Raw genomic sequence first — 18743 nt, 5'->3', positions numbered from 1 at the left:
TGGCCTCCTTGCTAAGATTGATTGTGTTCAATCCGATCCTACTCCTTTACATGCTGACAACACTAGTGCCATTCAGATTGTTGCCAATCCCATCTTTCATGAGCGTACCAAACACATTGAGGTGGACTGTCATTCCATTCAGGAAGTATTGGCCACTCCTATCATTTCTCTTCCTCATATTTCTACTGACCTCCAGATTGCAGATGTGTTTACGAAGGCCATGACACGACAATGTCATCAGTTTCTTGTGGGCAAATTGATGCTTCTTAACTGACCAACATCAATTTGAAGGGGGGTGCCACCATGATACGATCCATTTTCCTTGATTAGTTCTCACCAGTTGTACATATATACTTCCTTATTTAGTCAGAATTTGTATATAGACAGTTTTGATATAGACAGATTTAATAGTTGTAATTTAGGTAGATATTTCTGCTGTAATTTAGGCTTGATTCTAGCCTCGTATATTGCACATTTGTGCCTATATAATGAGAAGAAATCCTCACAAAGAGGACATTGAATCCAATTGACATCGAGAGGACAAATAGATAATAGATTAATCTGTGTAAATACTTCCCTTGTCTTTATAAAGTTTGTCATCCTAGAAATATACTCGTCTTTTTGCTTGATACAAAGTTACGGTTTCTTGAAAAACAAATGTTGACCCTATAATTAGTGGAGATGATGTGGTTCAGCGAACAACAAGAAAATGGCATACCTTTCTCTATTCCGGAGGTAGAAGTGCAATCTCAATTTCTTGGAGTGATTTTCCTTTTGTTTCCATCACGTTCTTCTTGACAAAAATAACAGCTACTAAGCAAAAGAAACCAAATATTGTATAGAGGATTAGCGGCCCCAGTTGCTTCAGTAAGCGCAAAAAGAACAGGCCGACAAAAAAATTTATCACCTGTTAAAAAGATGCTGTCAGCGAGATAAATAATGTATTTCCCCAAATATATGAGGATTTAACATCCAATGTAAGGCACCTAACCATCTCAGATTAACTAAGACTCAACTGTTTGGTTTTCTCCTTAAGCAAATTAAATTGGTCAATTTAAAATCAACAAACAATTACCCAATGCACAGCCATGCAAACTGCCATCGCCTTTGCTCTGATTCGACTGGGAAATATTTCTGATAGGAGAAGAGTAGGAACAGGACCAGCACCCAGGGAAAATGTCAAGACAAACCTGCATTATCAAGTCATTTAGAAAAAGCATGTCATTACATCAGAGATTAACATTTATTTAAACGTAATGTGTTTCCCTTAACAATCTTTGAGCAATTACATCACATAGGCATGCTATATATCATTCTAGGTACATATGGTCCAATTGAGTTTAACATGGATATTTCTAACCCATCAAGTTTGTGATCCATTTTAATATCATAATCACTCAAAATACACATTTACTCATGCCATAATATAGAAATTTCTCCAGTGTCTAATTCCAAAACATCAATTCTTGAACTTACGCCATCCTGTGGTGACTGAATGGGACATTTCAAAAACAAAAAAGGGTACAATGTAGAATGGGACATTTCAAAAACAAAAAAGGGTACAACGTTCATTTTTTCTTTTGACTTCCGCGTAGACAGGGATTTACAACTTACATTAGCATGCCTCCAAGAGATAGATACAATGCTCCAGAGCTTGAAACAAGAGAAGTTGCCGCAATTACTTGAAGACCCATAGCTACGGCCTGAACCAACAAAATGCATTAAGCAAATAATAGATTAATTGTTCATAGTCTACATGATGCAAGATTTAAAGTGTGGATGCACTAAATAGTAGACATGATAAATTACTGACACCACACTTGAAAACACAAATGCAGAAATGACAAATTGATCAACCCTATTTAGGATACCCCTACTCTAGTATTGACCTTATACCTTCAACAAAGTCTAATTTCACAGCTACAAATCACTGCCAGTCAAGCATCATAGTCTGAAGTAAATAATCCAATATATAATCAAAAGACACTACTTATAGATACATGTATATTTAGGGAATCAATAAATGGTGCAGTACCATTATGTTAGGTTAAATTAGATTGTAACTGAGAAATTTTCAGAAATTTAATCTGTTTTCAAACATTTCCCTTACCATGCCCAAAAAACTTCCTAGTAGAAGAACCCTTCTTCCAAGCTTATCCATCAAAATCGTCGCAATAATTGACCCTAACACAGCATAAACAATTTGATCAAAATAAACAATCATCTATTTTAAAGGTAAACCCTCTGGGAGTAAATCAATATTTTACCTGATAAATTTGCAATTCCCACACAAATGTTTGCGAAGTCTGAAGGTACACCAGCGTTTTTAAAGACAGTTGACGAGAAGTAGAATACAGCATTTATGCCGGATAGCTGTTGTAAAGCAAAAAGGGCAGACCCAATGAAAACCACTGCAAATGGAGAAGTTAAAAGTAATCTTTTAGAAGGAAACATATAGAACTGACTTGGATGCTCATGTAACTTGAAACATATTCATGTTTACCTTGAAAATGGCGGCCAAAGATCAACTCTGACAACTTCACCACTTCTGCCTCATCCCCTCTATCTGACTTTGAAAGTTCAGCCATAGAGTGCTTTACATGTAATCCTCCTAAAAGCTTCTCAAATTCAGCCTCAGCTTCAGCCCCTCTTCCCTTCTGAAGCAGTCCAGGAAAGAAAAAGAATTAAGTGTCTAATCAATAGTCAATACTTAAGTGAACCAAAGTCGAACAAATGAAAAAACAAAAGACGCAAATATATTGGAAGTGTCAAGTTGTAACTTATCAGCAGTATCTAAAACTGGACCATGTAACAGTTGCTTGTATGTAGAGAAGTAAAGCCATGCATTTTTGGAGAAGTAAGAACAATTCAGAAAGCAAGTCAAAATAACAAAAATAATTCAAGAATCCAAAGAAAAAGACCAGAATAATGTAGAACACTTAAAAGGCAAGGCTGCTTTTTGGCAACACCACTGCATACCAAGAAAATGATAGTACTCAAACTGTCATTTAACAACAAAACCTTATTTAATTATTTGTAGCATTAGCAATGGTTGGCTGTGCAATTCATTATTCCTAAACTCCCATTGCACCAACTAACAGTAAATTGTAATTCAGGTCAGAGTACAGCCACTGCAATATGATGCCTGTCATAAGCTTGATTCAAATGATAACAGTTTCTGTTCTTCTCTATTGCAAATTGTTAGAAACCCCAAACTTCACCTGCAAATGATCACTCACAAACAACCCAGAACACTCTGAAGCTTCAACAGTCAACAAACCAGAAATTCCAGTCACACCAGAACAGTTCAATCACACCAAAACAATAAAAGAACACAAAGCAATACTGAATAGCTTCAATTTATATATAGAATAGCAACTCTGTAACAACACTACTCCAATAACAGTTCATCTACAACTACAATTCAGCATAACAGAAGATAAACATAAACCAAACCATTTAGAAATAACTTTGCTAAGAAGAAAGAAACCCACTGGACTTCGAGGGCCAGCAACTCCCCAACCCTTTTCCCTTTTTACTATTTTTGAACGATCCTAGACAGATCTCTGGCATTTCCTTTTATTCTTCATACTCTCTTACCATAACCGAATTCAGTTCCCCATCAATCATCACTTGCCACTTGTCACTCTCTCATAAACCTAGTATCACCCACACACTCACGCATACAGCCAGACAATTCGTCCCTCATCCCTTTTTCACACCTTTGCTTTTCCTCCCATACACTAATATGTTGTTGGTCTCATCACAAATCATCCCAAACCCAACCAAAAGGGTTATATATCATAAAATTTGACTACTGTTCTGATCTAACATGGATCTGCGTTCATTTATATTGATGAAATATACTGTTTACAATAATAAAATGCATTAATACACTTCAGATCTACTTCCACTCAAATTTACTAGAACACCATTAAGCACAACTGATGCCTAAAATCTAACTACAAAAAGTACAAAATCCAAACAAAACAACCAAATTAGACATATTGTTAAGGACATCAACAATACAAAAAAGGGAGCAGATGACCTTGAAAAGCCAATGAGGACTTTCTGCACAAAACTCCATAGAAAGAGCAAGTAAAGCAGCAGGAATAGTAGATACCCAAAAACAAATGCGCCACCTGAGCACATCATCAAGTTAATACAGGATATAATTCACAAGTGCACCATTTGAGCACTTAAAAAGCAAGTAAAATTTATTTATTCTCAGACCATACAGAAAAGATCTATCAAATAAGCCTATAAACAGATGGAAACAACTATTTAGTCAATCATCTATTTTGGAAACTACCACAGCTTCATCTGATTCTTACCAACCAACGACTTCCTTGGCAGGGAGTCCAATAAATAGTGCCCCCAGAATTCCAAGACATGCTGCTATCTGTGTGGAGCTCCCAAAAGCACCCCTTACATAAGATGGAGAAACCTACTTGAAAATAAAGCATGATCAATTCCCATGGAAGAGAAAAATACAACTACAGTACACAAAGTAATGCTGATTGGCAATCAAGGAAAATTTGTAAAACAATCATCTCTCATACCTCTGCCACATAGAGAGCTGCAACAGGGGGACCAATACCCATTCCAGTTCCAACAAACAACCTTCCCAGAAGCATAACCCAGAGATTCTTCGCTATAGCACTGCAAGATTGTAGTTGAATGCTACTATAAGCTTTATACGGTTTCAGACTATCGCACAAAGAAAGCACATTGATCTCTCAGTCACATATAAAAGGGCACACATTGTCAAGAAGTTTTCAGGATATAAAGCTAGAAGACTTCAAGCAAGATGTATAAAGAAGCAAAACCTTTTGTTGGTTCTCCATGTCATCTTAGTTTTCTTTATTGAATATAAATAAAAAAGTGAGAATGAAGTACAGAGATTTCAGCCCCTATAACCAGATGAAAAAAGGCAAATTAAGTGCTCTAGCTCTAGCAAACACAAACTCACATTGAGCATAAATGAACCCCAAATTTTACTTAAAGAGAAGGGTGAACTACCAAAAATAAAATAAAAGTGACGGCAAATTTTCACTGACATACTATAATAATGGGTTAAGGTTTGCATCTTAATCCCAAGAAGCTCTGAAGAAATCACTGGGAATGATGTGGTTGAAAAATGATAAAAATCCCTGGTTTGGAAATAAAACAAATTTTTTTATACAAATGTTCATCTTCTCAACTTAAACAAGCAGCATTTAGGATATTTACAAAGAGAACACACATTGACAAAAAGCCTGAAAGGTGGTCAAAATTCTAGAAGGTATTAAAACTAATATGTTGTACACAGCAGTAACCTCATTGAAGCCCCAATTATCATGGGTAAAGCACATAGCTGGAAAGCCCTGCGGCGTCCAACCCCGTCTGCAATCCAACCACTGAACATAGATCCTACAAGCGCACCCCCTAAACATGTGCTAACCACCAGACCTTCATTGACATAAATCAAAATGTTAGAAGAACTTACCAAAAAGAGAGTAAAACAAATGGACAACCAAACAGAATACCTTCAGCCATGGTATTCCCACTAAAGCCAAGGTCTATAGAGATGCTTTCTAACGTCTCATTAACTACTCTGCATTAACAAATGCAAACGAGATTATTTCCTTTTTTTCATACAAATTAATTGGAGAACAGAAAAGAACTATTGAATTTCAGAGGGACACACCCGAGGTGGTAGCCAAATAATAATGAAGAAATAATTGCCACAAGTATATGTGGCAAACACCGGCTCCAAGAAGGGTTTCCTATACCGCCCAAACCATTGGGCATCCGTACTACATAAAAAATCATTTTAATTCTCAGATCTCAGTTATTGTTCATAAAAATAAAAACCATTTGCACCTAGAAGTAAAAAAAAAAATCAGATAATCTACTTTGCATAAATGAACAAGGAAAAGTTAAATTTGTATTTAGGTTTTATAAATTAAGCAAATGCTGTTTCTGCCACTGAATTGTGTGCTCTCCCAATCCCAACTGATGGAGCAAGAGACTCCCCAGTTTTGTGCTTCAATTGTTATCAGGTTGTATCACAATGGCAGAGAAAAGTTTCTCGTTAAATATAACAGAAGTGAAGTAATTGTGTACATTGCTTTATTATTCATAGACACACAATACAAGCACATATAAAACAGAAAAGAAAAAGAAAATATACAACTTGACATTTATTGTCATTAACTTATTCCCGTACCCAGTATTAGGACATTATCTTATTGAAGAGAAAGGACAAGTTGCACTGACACATCAAGGAAAAATAATATTCCTGAATATTTCTTTTCATGGCTCATTTATAAAACCTATATTAGCATATTTCTAGTCAATTGAAATCCCCAACTACTTGGAATGCATGAGATAAGCTCAATCATGCAGATTCAATCACAACTCACATAACAGAATTCAATAACAGTGAAAAAGTTCAACTTAACCCAACAACAAAATTGATTATTATACAACTTATGATTACTTGAGCTTTCGTCTTTCTCATTGTCATCAATATGGTCCTTCGAGGATGCACGCTTATACATCCAAGATGCGTCCCCGTGACGCCCACGCATATTGTTTCCAATTGAATTATCTTTTGAAGATATAAAAAAGTCAGAAGCCAACTGCAATAACCACAAGATCAAATCCTTAAGAAAACCTAAATACAAATTAATTTCTAGATCCAAAATTACCAATAACTAAAGCACCAAAAAGTAATACTACATTGACAAATAAGAGTGCAAAAATTAGCCACTGAAGAATTTATCATACTTTATATTAGATCTCATACAAATAGACCTCCAAGTCTTGAATAAAATTTTTCCACTAAAATGATATATTTATATCCAACTACAATATAAAAATCACATATTAAAACAGATAAATAACATACAAACACTGATTTAAGCTCTAAATCAACAACCATTTAACTGTAAAACAAACCTATTAAAAGTAAAATCATAATTAAATCAAAATTAACTTATTTGCCATTGTTGAATAAAAAATAAATAAAAAGATCTCAGAAAATTGAACTTCTGCACGGCATCTTTTTACTGGATCAGCAACAAACAGAGACTCACCATTTCGTTTCACAACACATCTACGTCCAAAAAGATCAAAACATGCATAAAATTCATAAACTTAAATTAAAATTTTTTTTTTTTACTAGTTCAGCTTCAGAACGGCAGCGGTTCTGGATCGACAACAAACTAAAAAATTGAGCTTAAAAAAAACGACACAATTTCACTCACCATTTTTGTTTCTCAGCACAGTGAACAACGAAACTTACTACCACAACACTAACGCATTGGTTTCAACTGAGGTTTTGATACGCTACCGTTTCAGAGGATCATCAGCGAGAGAGAGAAATCGAAAATGTGCAACAAGCAGAGAGTGATCCACTTAAAGAAATGAGAGAGGAGGCTAAAATTCGCCAGTGGTGAGAAGTCACCTTTTTCGTTCGTATGTCATTGCCAAGCTTTTAACTGAGGATTGCCAAGCTTTTAACTGAGGACAAGCACACCTACGCGAGGATTTCGAAACCGTTTAACTACGGTCAATGCTAACGTGCGCATCTGGTGTTGAGAGCTGTATTTGTATTTTTTTTGCCCTTTTGGTTACTGGTATTTTAGAAGAGAAGCAAAGCGTCGAGAGCTAGGAGATGAACACCTGGAGCTCCTTGGGAGCAGGATCAGGTGATTTGTCGGACACGTGATTGTTGTTGTCGGAGTAATAGAGAAATGACACGCGGAATATTTTAACGGCTGAAATTAATCGAGGTTGGTGATTTGGATCGGGTTGAATTCATTTTGAGATCTACTGAACTGGATTGTTTCAGATTTAACCCGAAATTTGTACTTGGGTTGATTCTAAAATAAAATAGAAATTTTTTTTTGGTACAGTCCCACTTTAAGTGTGAATTCAACATTGTGATGATTAATTTTCATATTTTTTTATTTATTAATAAAACGTAATTTTATATTAGAAAAACATTATTGTTTGTTATTGAATTATTATTAACGATTCATTAACAATTCACTAATCGTCAGTCGTAGGGAGATTTTTGTTATTTTAAAAACGGATATTTTTATTATTATATTATATTGTAGGAGAATTAATACCATTAACTCTATTTAGAAAACAATGACAGTTTAAAAATAATTTATAAATATTAAACAAACTTTATTAAAATAAAACAGAATTTCACAATTTTCCCTTCTAGAGAGATCCAGAAAATTCCCATAACCAATATTCGAAAGGTTTGAAATGTTTGGNGGATCGGGTTGAATTCATTTTGAGATCTACTGAACTGGATTGTTTCAGATTTAACCCGAAATTTGTACTTGGGTTGATTCTAAAATAAAATAGAAATTTTTTTTTGGTACAGTCCCACTTTAAGTGTGAATTCAACATTGTGATGATTAATTTACATATTTTTTTATTTATTAATAAAACGTAATTTTATATTAGAAAAACATTATTGTTTGTTATTGAATTATTATTAACGATTCATTAACAATTCACTAATCGTCAGTCGTAGGGAGATTTTTGTTATTTTAAAAACGTAAATTTTTATTATTATATTATATTGTAGGAGAATTAATACCATTAACTCTATTTAGAAAACAATGACAGTTTAAAAATAATTTATAAATATTAAACAAACTTTATTAAAATAAAATAGAATTTCACAATTTTCCCTTCTAGAGAGATCCAGAAAATTCCCATAACCAATATTCGAAAGGTTTGAAATGTTTGGTAAAAGTTTGTTCATCTTGGTGGGCCTCTGAATCGACTCAACAGTCAGGCAGTCACCAATCACCATTAAATGTATTGGACCCAATACCCTAGATCCAATTTTTGCTCTATGTAACAGCAACCTTACGGTAATTACTGAACTATTTAATATTTATTGGTGTTGAATCAAGACACTTTTGGATGATTAAAAGTCAACGTAATTTGAATAATAATGTACCTATGAAATGCACAATTTAAATGCAATTTCAAATGCATTGATATAACAAAGTCTTTTTCGCAATATGACATCTTATACTTTATTAAGAATGAAATGAATTGACGAAGAGGATCAACTTCTCCCAAATATTTGAAACAAAATTCATATATTCTTGTATTTATTTTAAACCAGTGTTTTAAAACTCAACCCGATGTTAAACCCATTAAAATGATCGGATCCTGGGTTGATCGGTTTGATTAGCGGGTCAACCTAGTGTCAAAAGGATTGAATCCAACAAAAATACCCTAAAATTTCTATAAGTCTCAATAAGTTTGAAATCTTACAAAAACACCCAAACACCTCTGTTGACGGCGACAAATAGAGCATGTTTTCAACGACGACAACAATCCCCATCACCACGAAAACACTCTCCTCAGCCTCCTGACCAAAACCCATCTCACCCCTCCCATGTTCGCCTCCCCAATCGCCGACAACAAGAAGCTTTTTTCTAACAACTTAGTTTTACGATTTCCGGTCGATTCATTCACCGGAAATCACCTTCGTCGCCACCATTCCACTCACCGACCATTCCTCTTCAAAAGCCCTAATATTCCAACCTTCAATTATTCATAGATTGATGTCCTAATTTCTAGGGTTTTGAATGAATAGGAAAATTTCTAACGTGATCCGGTTAAGACCCCGAGTCTCGATTGAACCAGTTCAACCGGCTAAGTCGGGCCGGGTCTTAAAACACTGTTTCAAACATAATATAAGGCCAATGATATCTACCAAAACTTTATATTTTTTGCAAATCAACAAACGAGGAGAAAAATAAAAGATCCACTATTATTTATGAAGATCAAATCAATCAGAAAGCTATAAAAGGAAACACAACGTTAACATTCAGCTATACATCAAATTCCTCTAAAATACAATACAGAGTTTTGTCAAGGCGTGTTCTCTGAATAATATCTGCTGGTAAAAAATTGCACATAAGACACACCTTGAATGTGAATGAATATGGAAAGGGGAAATGGGAATTTTTGAACAATCACGAATTGCATTTACTTACTGAGTAGACTATGAAACTATATTGAGAACATCAATCAAAAATCTTGTATGAAAATACTGTAAACTTGAGTTTGATTTTTCAGGCGTTACCCATTGATGAGCTCATTACTTGGATCTGTCAACAACAAATGCAGGCAGGTATAAGTGCATGATGGCGTTGAAAACCATTGAGATATCGAAGATATTATAAATAAAAACAGCGAGATTACCTTATTCACAAGCAAGTTTACTTGCTCTCTGTACATTTCTTTCAAGTCTATAATATCGGCACGGAGTTCCTCCAGCTATACATATGCAACAACATTGGACGTAAGAACATGATACATAAAAAGTTGAAAATGCTTCGATACTATGTTCTCCATTTAAGAAGAAATACAGAAGTGCAAACTCCAAAATGATTCTTACCTCCTCATCACGCTCACCCATTAGCTCCAGTGCAGCAGCGTGCCTCCGTCTTAGTGCATCTAGTTCTGCCCGTATGCCAGGTAACATGGCAGCTTCTGCTCGCAACTTTTCACACTGAGCAACAAAGAATTCTGAACTTAATGATTTGAGAATATTAAGTGATCATAACAGAAAGAAACTGAATAGTGAACCTTAAAATGAAAATCAATAGAAAACTCACCTGTCCAGTCATTTTGACCAACTCTTCAGCAAGAGAGTCCCGAATAGACTCCATTGATGCCTGACATTAATTATAAACAAAGGTCAATCAAAGCCATATCGAGAAAGGAGTAATATTATAGCATTCCAGCAATATGCAATATTAGTCCGAAGGTGACACGGTTCCATAGAACTATAATACTATAATTTCCAGTGTGGTGCAGCTCACGAAACCTGTAACACTAAATATAAGTTACACGAGAGTTTAAAACATACATACCAAACGAGACATATATGATGCAAGTTCCCCCTCTTTCTGACGAAGACTAGATTCAAAAGCACTAGGTGTCATGCTCTTCATAAAGTATGGGTTCATTGTTGCTTCTATAGGATTTCTCTTTTCAGATAAACTATCAGATGAGTCCAAAGAAGCTTGCAGAAAATGACTTTCTTCCATGCTGCCTAGGCTGCTAGCACTTGACAGTTTCCGAGACAAGCTTCCTGCAAAAGGAGAAAAAACAAAAGAAAAAGTCATATAGCAAAGATACAAAAATTTTAAAAGATGACTGTTGAAGCAAAATCGTCATACCATTCTCAAAAGCAGAATTGTGCCTTGATAAGGGAGTTTGATCAGGTACAGCAGTGGAGTGAGCAGATGCTCTCCTTTCCAAGTCTAACCGAGCAGCCTTCTCCCTGTCTATTTCCTGTCAAAGTCCCGAGAGATTGCATTAGTAGATTTCTTGTAGCAGTGAGTACCAGTAATTAAACACATGGAGGGTTTTCTATTTCAGACTTGTAGATGAAACTCCAAAAATTATATAACAATGTACCCACAGTTTTTGAAGGTTTCAATATAAATTATATAAATCCAGGTTACAGTAATTTCTGCAGCACTGTCACCTCTAAGGGTCCTTCTTGCTTTGAGATTCAAAAGATCATGTTTCAATCAAGAAATTTCAATCATCAAAGAAACACAAACAGAACTCTCAATCCTATAAAGAATAATCCAACATCTGCCCTTTGTGTCGATTTAATGTTTACTTCAGATGTTTTTAGTAGCCATATTGCTTTGCAACACTACTGAGACTAAAATCTAATGTAAAAATAAGATTAATGGAGAAGTTTAAGAAGAGTCGAAAGCAGCACCTGCTGCAAAAGTTCCCTGTGCATAAGTGCATCTTGTAACTCTTGCTTATGTTTCCGCCTGAGTTCTTTAATTTCTTCTTCAAGCTGGCTTGCACGGCCTGCTTGAGTGTCAGCTTCCTCCTTCGCTGCAAGGTACTCCTGCCTATTCTCGGCAGCTCTTTGTCTCTCCTTTTCAAGGGACTTACTTAACTGGGTCTGTTCAGCTCTGAGGCAAGAAATCTGGAACACAGTGCAGGTGTAAGTTACTAATCATAGAAGGATCTCCATTAACAACAAATGTAATCACAACAAAAGATATAAACCTGAGCTTCAAGAACATTTATTCTGGATAAGGTTTGTGATAAGCGTTCATTGACAGATCGCTCTCTTTCTTCTGCAGCTGCAGCTTTGGCCTCAGCTTCCTAGGGATTAAAATTACATGAACAAGAGTTAGGGTACACAAGTCTCATTCACCATATAATCTATAGCAACATAGATCAACACACCTGTAGCCGCGAGTTAAGGGACCTCTCAACAGCAGCCCAAGCTTCTGCTCTTCTTGCAGTTGTTTCCTATAAACAATTCAGCAAATACTCATAATATAGAAAAACCAGGTGTAAATGGAAGGATTATCACTCAAAGTGCACCCAAATCCTCATGATGCAAGAAGGATACACCTCTCACCTGTATGGCTTCTATCTGCCTTAAAAGAGGCCTTGTTGATTCAGGAACTTGTGTGATCAACTCCTCACACCGGCGTTCACTAGCCTAGAAAAAGAGGTGGCATAACATAAAATGTAAAAAATTGTTGACAACATCTAAAAATGGGAATAAATGAATAAGACTATGTAGGGAAGTTAATATACCTGATAACGTTTTTGAAGATCTTCAATGTCCCTGCGAAGCATGTCTTCCCTAAAAACTGCCTGCAAAATCAGAAAGTGAACACATAAACTAAATCATCATTTTAAAAGTCAGCTGGATCAAACCATTAATGTCAATGAATCAAGTACAAACCTGTTGCTCCTTTCTACTTAATGTTTGTCTTAATTCTTCAAGTGCCTGAACAAGCATAGCTTCACGTTCCTCAGCCTCTCTAAGACGGCTCTCTAATTCAGTTCTAGCTTCATTGTTGGCACGTGCCTCTGCTAATTCTTCAGCCTCCTTGGCTGCATTCAAAGCATTTGTGTAGTATTGTTTTTGTGTTGCAAGTTCTACTTGGTGTTTCTCTATTGTTTCTTGCAGCAACTTCTCTGTCGCTGTCTTATCCTTTTTTATGCTCTCTACTTTGTTCTCTTCAACCTAGAAAAAGGAGAGATAAACTGCATACCTTTAACAAGAGATTGTGGTGCACACCAAAACTATGGCCAGGAAAAATGTGGATATTAAAACAGAAATACATTAGTAAATTAAATGTTAAAGTATTATTTTCGGCAATTATCGTAAGTGTCCTGCCACTGCTATATTGAAAGGGCTACCATTTTTTCCAACAACAATACCATGTAGACAAAACCCATTCTCACATGGAAACTGAAGGAAACAAGTGCTTAGAAAAATTAACCCACTAACTCACAATTGGTAAGACTACTTTGAGACTTCAATTACCTGAAGCTTGGTAGCCAAACCTTTCTTCTCTTCTTCAAGCTCTCTAATCTAGCTCTCATGAAAATAAGAATAAAAGAAGTTAAGTTCTTTAGTTAGAACATGCATGAGAAAGTGCTCTTTGGAAAAAAAAATTAGGTCAGTTACACTGCTTATGTACCTGGGCCCTTAATTTCCTAATCTGAGCTTCTTGAGCAGCCTGCTTTTTTGAAAGTTCTTCACCTGAAATGATAGACAAACGCTAAGAAAGGGCCTATTTACATATTAAATATAGACTTTCAACATTCTTAAATGCATATTTTAAAAAATATATATATGAACACTTTTTTAAGGCACTTTATGTCAAAGTTTCTGAGGCTCTACCTTCAGCCATAACTTGATTAATTATTTCATCTTTTTCCTTCAAAAGAGCAGCTGCATCACTTTTTTTGTTCTGCTCTCTCCGAAGTGTGTCCCTTTCCTTAGTAAGAGCATAAACCTGCAATTATTGACCAAAAATGAATTTCAGATAAACAAGCATACTCAACTGTCCTGCAAAGGCAGTCAACAAAAAATTATAATGTTCTTCCAGAAAACATCTTAAGTGCATTCAACTGACATCAAATGCAACCACATAATGAAATGCACTAATCTTTTAAAACCAGTTTTATGCTCATTCTAAATGTGTTACAACAGCCTCATTACCATAGTATTGTACCTCAAGTACTTTTATATGCACCTTCTCTTTTTTAACCAGTTTCTTTTTCTAGTTTAAGGAAATGGTTCAAAAACTCACAATTTAGATCATAACATAATGCAATGTCTGATATATAGTAACAAACAATCTAATATTACAGTTAAATCTTCAGAATATATAGCTTAGTAATAAAAAATAAGAATTGGATTTTTTCCCCTTAGTTCTTTATATTTATTTTAACCAATTTCTAAAAATATGGCATAGAATTTAAAGAAACATAACACTGATGCCACAATTGTTCACAATTTTGAAAAACTATGCTTCCATATATTTTGTTAGATAAAACAGGAAAGCATTATAAGATGCATCACAGTTAGTGCTCAGTAAAAGAAAAGCATAGCTTCAGTCTAAGAGTATTAGATACCTGAAAAAGAAAATGGACTTTTTTCAAGGAATTGAACAATGTACATAATGTATGAAACTAGGAGCAAAATATTCCATCAGAGGTGAAAATTTTAAATTTTCAAAAGCATCTAGAGCAACAAACTATGCTGACTGGCTAAGAGAGAGATGATAAAATGATCTACTATTGATAACTCCATGTACTATTACATAAGAATTGTACCTGTAGGAAAAAGATAATTAACTTAACCAGCACTAAGAATTTAAGAACCAAACCAAAACAGGTTTCAGGCTTCAGCCAACAATACTAAGCTATCACAAGGTTGAGATCTACAGATAAATGAGCATAAACACAGAATAATTGTTTGGAACAAAAAACATACCCTCCTTTCAAGAGTTCCAACCCTTTGATGGTATTCTTCTCGTAAAGTCTCAATTTCAGCGTCATTTGATTTCCTCTGTTCCAAAACTTCAAGATATTTAAATATGTATTTCTTTTTTAAATTTTTTGCTGGGATATGGAAGAGAGATAAGCATCTTCAAGAATATTATCTAACATATTTTAATTTTAAAATCTATACAATGAAGAGCAAATGGATAAAGAAGAAAATAAGTGGTTATTTATTTGGGAAAAAGAAAAGTCAAGAATCGAAATATGACCATCATACCTATGAGATCATAATGAAAATTTAAGGGAAAAAATAAACACACTTAAATACCTTCAAGTCCTCAATCACAGCTTTTAGGTGCTCATTTTCATTCATCATCTTGGCAATCTCATCTGCCTTTGCCTAAAAAAAGAACAGCATTATATGAGCTGCTGAAATTAAATGAAAGATACATGCATGATGCAGTACTAACCGTTTAGCATGATGCAAGGAAGAGGAGAAAAACTGATGAAAACACAAACCAAAAAGCACTGACATGCAAAATGTAAATGACTACCGAGTTATACAAGGGAGGGAAGGATACCGTGCTGAATGTGCAAGAGATGTGTATCACAAATTACGGAAGTATGAATAAGATCCCCAATTAATTTGCATTTGAATTTTCATGATGCCAACACAAGAAAATGATAAAGACATCAAACAAATCACATTAGAGATTTTCAATAAAAGTGACCTGAAAACATTACAGTTTTTTTTTTTTTTTTTTAAGGAAAAAAAATAAACTATTGAGCAAGAGTTAGTTTTAAGAAAAAAATTAAACAAGTTTCAACCATTACAGTGCTTGGTCTGAAATAGAGATAATAAGTGTCTAGTTCTCAAAGTAAGAAAGACTTGTTTAACATTTACATCTTTTACAAAATATAACATCGTTCACATTAAGTACCTGAGCTTGCCTTGCAGCACCCTGCAATGCAGTTTCCATCATTTTCATTTCCATCTTTAGCTTCCCAAGTTCAAGAACAGATTCTTCTGAGACAGGCACATTTACTTCTGAGCTCAACTGTTGCTCTCTAGTGTCAATCTCATTAACATTGGCTTGCTGATCCACTTCAACTGCTTTGAATTCTGCACCTTTTTGAGGAGAATTTGATGCAGAAACCATCTCAGGAGCTTCATCTGAAGGAGGGGAACTGGGCAAAGATAATCCACAAGCACTATCAGTCTCTTCAACACTGGCAGAATGGGAATCAGAAGGCTTGGTCCCTTCAGCTTGGACAGCACTTGATGCCTCAGCCTCAACTGGCAAACTTTTCTCTACAATCTCTTCTGCTTGTGTCTTCTCTCCACCCTTGCTTTCTTCTTTCTTATCCTCATCCTTGCTTTCTTCTTTCTTCTCCTCATCCTTGCATTCTTCTTTCTTCTCTTCATCTTTGCTTTCTTCTTTCTTCTCCTCATCCTTGCTTTCATGTGGATCAACAACATTGTCTGATTCATCAGGTAGAATAATAGTACCACCCTTAGCTTGGTCTGCTTCAACAGGTTCTGAGTTGGCTTCCACAGATTCTTCAGAAGGTGCTATGCCCGAAGTCTCTTTCTGTTGCAAATTGTCAACAGAATCTGATGACTCAACATTTTGAATAGTTGAGTCAGGAGGTCCAACAGGCATTGTTAGTGATTCAGATTCAACTTTACCAAGGTCTGATGTAACAATATCTACCCTCTCAGCCGTCACTGTACGCTCATTATCTTCCACTGTCTTAAGTGCATCCCTTTCTTCTTCAGTAGAAGTTTGCTCAGTAGTAGAAGGCAGTAACCTTTCAGTCTCAACCCCTTCTTTTTCTTCAGGTCTCAATGGCTGCTCCAAAGATTCAGGTTTTTCCGGTGATTCACTGGTACTTTCTTCACTTCTCTGTCCCATAAAGGACATAACAGGCCATAATCCTGAAGCTCACACACAAATAGATAAGGACATTACATGCATAATCGGTTCAAAACCAGCCATTTCTATTTCCTTGAAAAACAACTTTAAACTAAACCAGTCCGTCAGATGAAAATTGAAAAACAAATTTAATAACATAGAAGTTGTATAACTTTGCACCAGTATCCTTTTTTAGCCAAAATTAAAAGAAAAATAAAACTTAATCATCAATGCATATTAACAAAGATGTCAGTCTTCGTTATAACTATCATCATAACTGTGAGTTTTCATGTAAACCCAAAAGAAACAAGATTCTCATGGACACACGAATTGACAGTGCAACAACGGACGAAATTCACAATGCAATATAAACTACCTTCGCTGTTGCTGAACTCAGACTTCTCAGCCTTCTCCTCAAACCCAAGCGCAGTATCAAAATTCTTTTCAATATTCTTCACGCTTTCGCTGAGCTTATTCACCGCCCCGGCCAGATCCGGGAAGCCTCCCAGCGAAACTTTCCCGCCGAACCAAGCCATCTCTCAATTATACGCCTAAGACCAGAGCTCAAATCAACTGATCAAAACGCATCGTATAACAAAATTTTCTGCATTTACGCACAAAACTGAGAACTCAACAAACACATCAAACAATAAACAATATACAAAATCCAGGATCCAATCAATCAAAATAATTAACGGTTCATGATTTGGACCACTTGTTACGAAAAGCTATAAACTGAGAGATCTAAATTCAATTAACAACGATGATCTATCAGAATTATATCATAAAACATGTAAATGCATATCAGATAAAATATAATAAAGAAAATAGAAAAGAAAGAAATTATTATTCAAGTTTAGTTTTTTCGTTTTCCTACCGTTTCTCAGTCACCAAACAGCTTGACGATTAAAAGAATTGAGAGATTTTCGCACAGAATGTTAAAGAATTCGGAGCTGAAACCATCACTCCCTTATTCAATTTTGTTTGTTTTTCTTTGAAGCTGATAACTATTAAGGTTTAGATTGGAGAAAGGAACCGATGTGTGGCGTCGTTTATGAGAAATGGAACATAAGAAACAGAGGGATCGAGACGGGGGAATGAGGTGGGGGGTCGATCTGATTTTGTTCATTGTAAATTTTGATGGGATTGGAGAAAAATGAAACGTCGTCGTCTCGAAACCTAAAATCACAGTCTATAGGTTTGTACTTTGTTTTATGGAAGTGGATTATTTAATGTCAAAATCATCTACGTCCGGTAGATTTATTATTTTAGATAGAATTTTTAAAATAGTATTGGGAGTTGAGTAGGGTGACTATTACAAGATAAAATTTAAAAATTAACAAAAAAACTTCTTAGATTTGCTAATTTAACTAAACACCCAAATATATAAAATTTTGTAAAATGATAAAAGTACCCCCACCCACCCACAGTGCTAGATTCCGGCCATCATCGTCGAAATCTGGTTGGAATCTAGCGTTACAACGCAGACTGGTTAGATTTGACTGGTCGTGCGTCGATCTGGCCGGAAAATGCCAGATCGACGATCGCAAAAGGCCAGATCTGGCCATCAGCGGTCGTTTGTACGTCGTTGTGATAGATTCTGGCTACCACCGATGGTGGTTGTTGGAATTTGGCAACTATGGGTGGGTGGGGGTGTTTTTGTTAATTTTTAAACTTTTTTCTAGGGGTTTTTAATTAAATTAATAAACTTAAGGGGTCTAAAAGAAATTAAATATAATATAATAGTATTTCCTAAATAATGAAACAAACAATTATTTTAAGAATAGGATTCAGAATAGGGTATGAAATAAAGAGCCAAACGGACTCCTAATTTTTATTAAAACTTTCTCCATAAAAAGTTATATTGTACTATGTGTAGATAAAATGGGAAATAGATAGAACAAAATAATAAAATCATCTTTTATCCATTGCTAAACCAACATAGTTTTAATATTCAATTCGTAATGTCTAAAGATAAAGTCTATCGTACAACTACCTCTG

The 18743-nt window shown here is 35.2% G+C and overlaps 2 protein-coding genes across 4 annotated transcripts; both read right to left on the bottom strand.

Annotated features, from left to right (window-relative positions):
- Nucleotides 1-532: 532 nt before the first annotated feature.
- On the bottom strand, nucleotides 533-7711 carry LOC116136158 (probable plastidic glucose transporter 3). Its single transcript, XM_031421854.1, has 14 exons — nucleotides 7254-7711; nucleotides 6485-6626; nucleotides 5690-5798; nucleotides 5529-5596; nucleotides 5319-5451; nucleotides 4563-4662; nucleotides 4335-4447; nucleotides 4049-4142; nucleotides 2504-2657; nucleotides 2268-2411; nucleotides 2111-2184; nucleotides 1615-1703; nucleotides 1076-1190; nucleotides 533-907 (listed from the first exon to the last, which is right to left on the bottom strand). Exons 1-14 carry the CDS (start codon nucleotides 7254-7256, stop codon nucleotides 725-727), a joined length of 1521 nt encoding a protein of 506 aa, XP_031277714.1. The 5' UTR covers nucleotides 7257-7711; the 3' UTR covers nucleotides 533-724.
- A 2070-nt stretch (nucleotides 7712-9781) lies between these two features.
- On the bottom strand, nucleotides 9782-17870 carry LOC116136166 (golgin candidate 5). Of its 3 annotated transcripts, XR_004128988.1 has the most exons (21): nucleotides 17620-17870; nucleotides 17119-17346; nucleotides 15768-16765; nucleotides 15155-15226; nucleotides 14819-14893; nucleotides 13721-13835; nucleotides 13518-13579; nucleotides 13361-13408; nucleotides 12773-13057; nucleotides 12622-12681; nucleotides 12440-12523; nucleotides 12262-12327; nucleotides 12079-12177; nucleotides 11777-11995; nucleotides 11220-11334; nucleotides 10911-11131; nucleotides 10653-10712; nucleotides 10433-10546; nucleotides 10237-10311; nucleotides 10029-10142; nucleotides 9782-9928 (listed from the first exon to the last, which is right to left on the bottom strand). XR_004128988.1 is itself a non-coding variant. In XM_031421861.1 (20 exons), exons 2-20 carry the CDS (start codon nucleotides 17276-17278, stop codon nucleotides 10107-10109), a joined length of 2964 nt encoding a protein of 987 aa, XP_031277721.1. In that variant the 5' UTR covers nucleotides 17279-17346; nucleotides 17620-17870; the 3' UTR covers nucleotides 9782-10106. The 3 variants fall into 3 exon arrangements, 2 of the variants coding, with proteins under 2 accessions (XP_031277721.1, XP_031277722.1); XM_031421861.1 differs by having other exon boundaries at nucleotides 9782-10142; XM_031421862.1 differs by having other exon boundaries at nucleotides 9782-10142; nucleotides 17119-17293.
- Nucleotides 17871-18743: the final 873 nt, after the last annotated feature.

Source organism: Pistacia vera, unplaced genomic scaffold (genome assembly GCF_008641045.1).
Source record: "Pistacia vera cultivar Batoury unplaced genomic scaffold, PisVer_v2 Contig31, whole genome shotgun sequence".
NCBI classification, from domain to species: domain Eukaryota; kingdom Viridiplantae; phylum Streptophyta; class Magnoliopsida; order Sapindales; family Anacardiaceae; genus Pistacia; species Pistacia vera.
This window is presented reverse-complemented; position numbering and strand designations above follow the sequence as displayed.

Coding starts and splice junctions, on each gene's coding strand:
- LOC116136158 (XM_031421854.1), bottom strand. Junction 2,658..4,048: donor GTCCTCATTGGCTTTTCAAG/GTCATCTGCTCC, acceptor GGACTGCTTCAG/AAGGGAAGAGGGGCTGAAGC. Junction 1,191..1,614: donor TCTCTTGGAGGCATGCTAAT/GTAAGTTGTAAA, acceptor TTGATAATGCAG/GTTTGTCTTGACATTTTCCC.
- LOC116136166 (XM_031421861.1), bottom strand. CDS start 17,278: ATGGCTTGGTTCGGCGGGAAAGTTTCGCTGGGAGGCTTCCCGGATCTG. Junction 16,766..17,118: donor TGAGTTCAGCAACAGCGAAG/GTAGTTTATATT, acceptor TGTGAGCTTCAG/GATTATGGCCTGTTATGTCC. Junction 11,996..12,078: donor TAAATGTTCTTGAAGCTCAG/GTTTATATCTTT, acceptor ACTGTGTTCCAG/ATTTCTTGCCTCAGAGCTGA.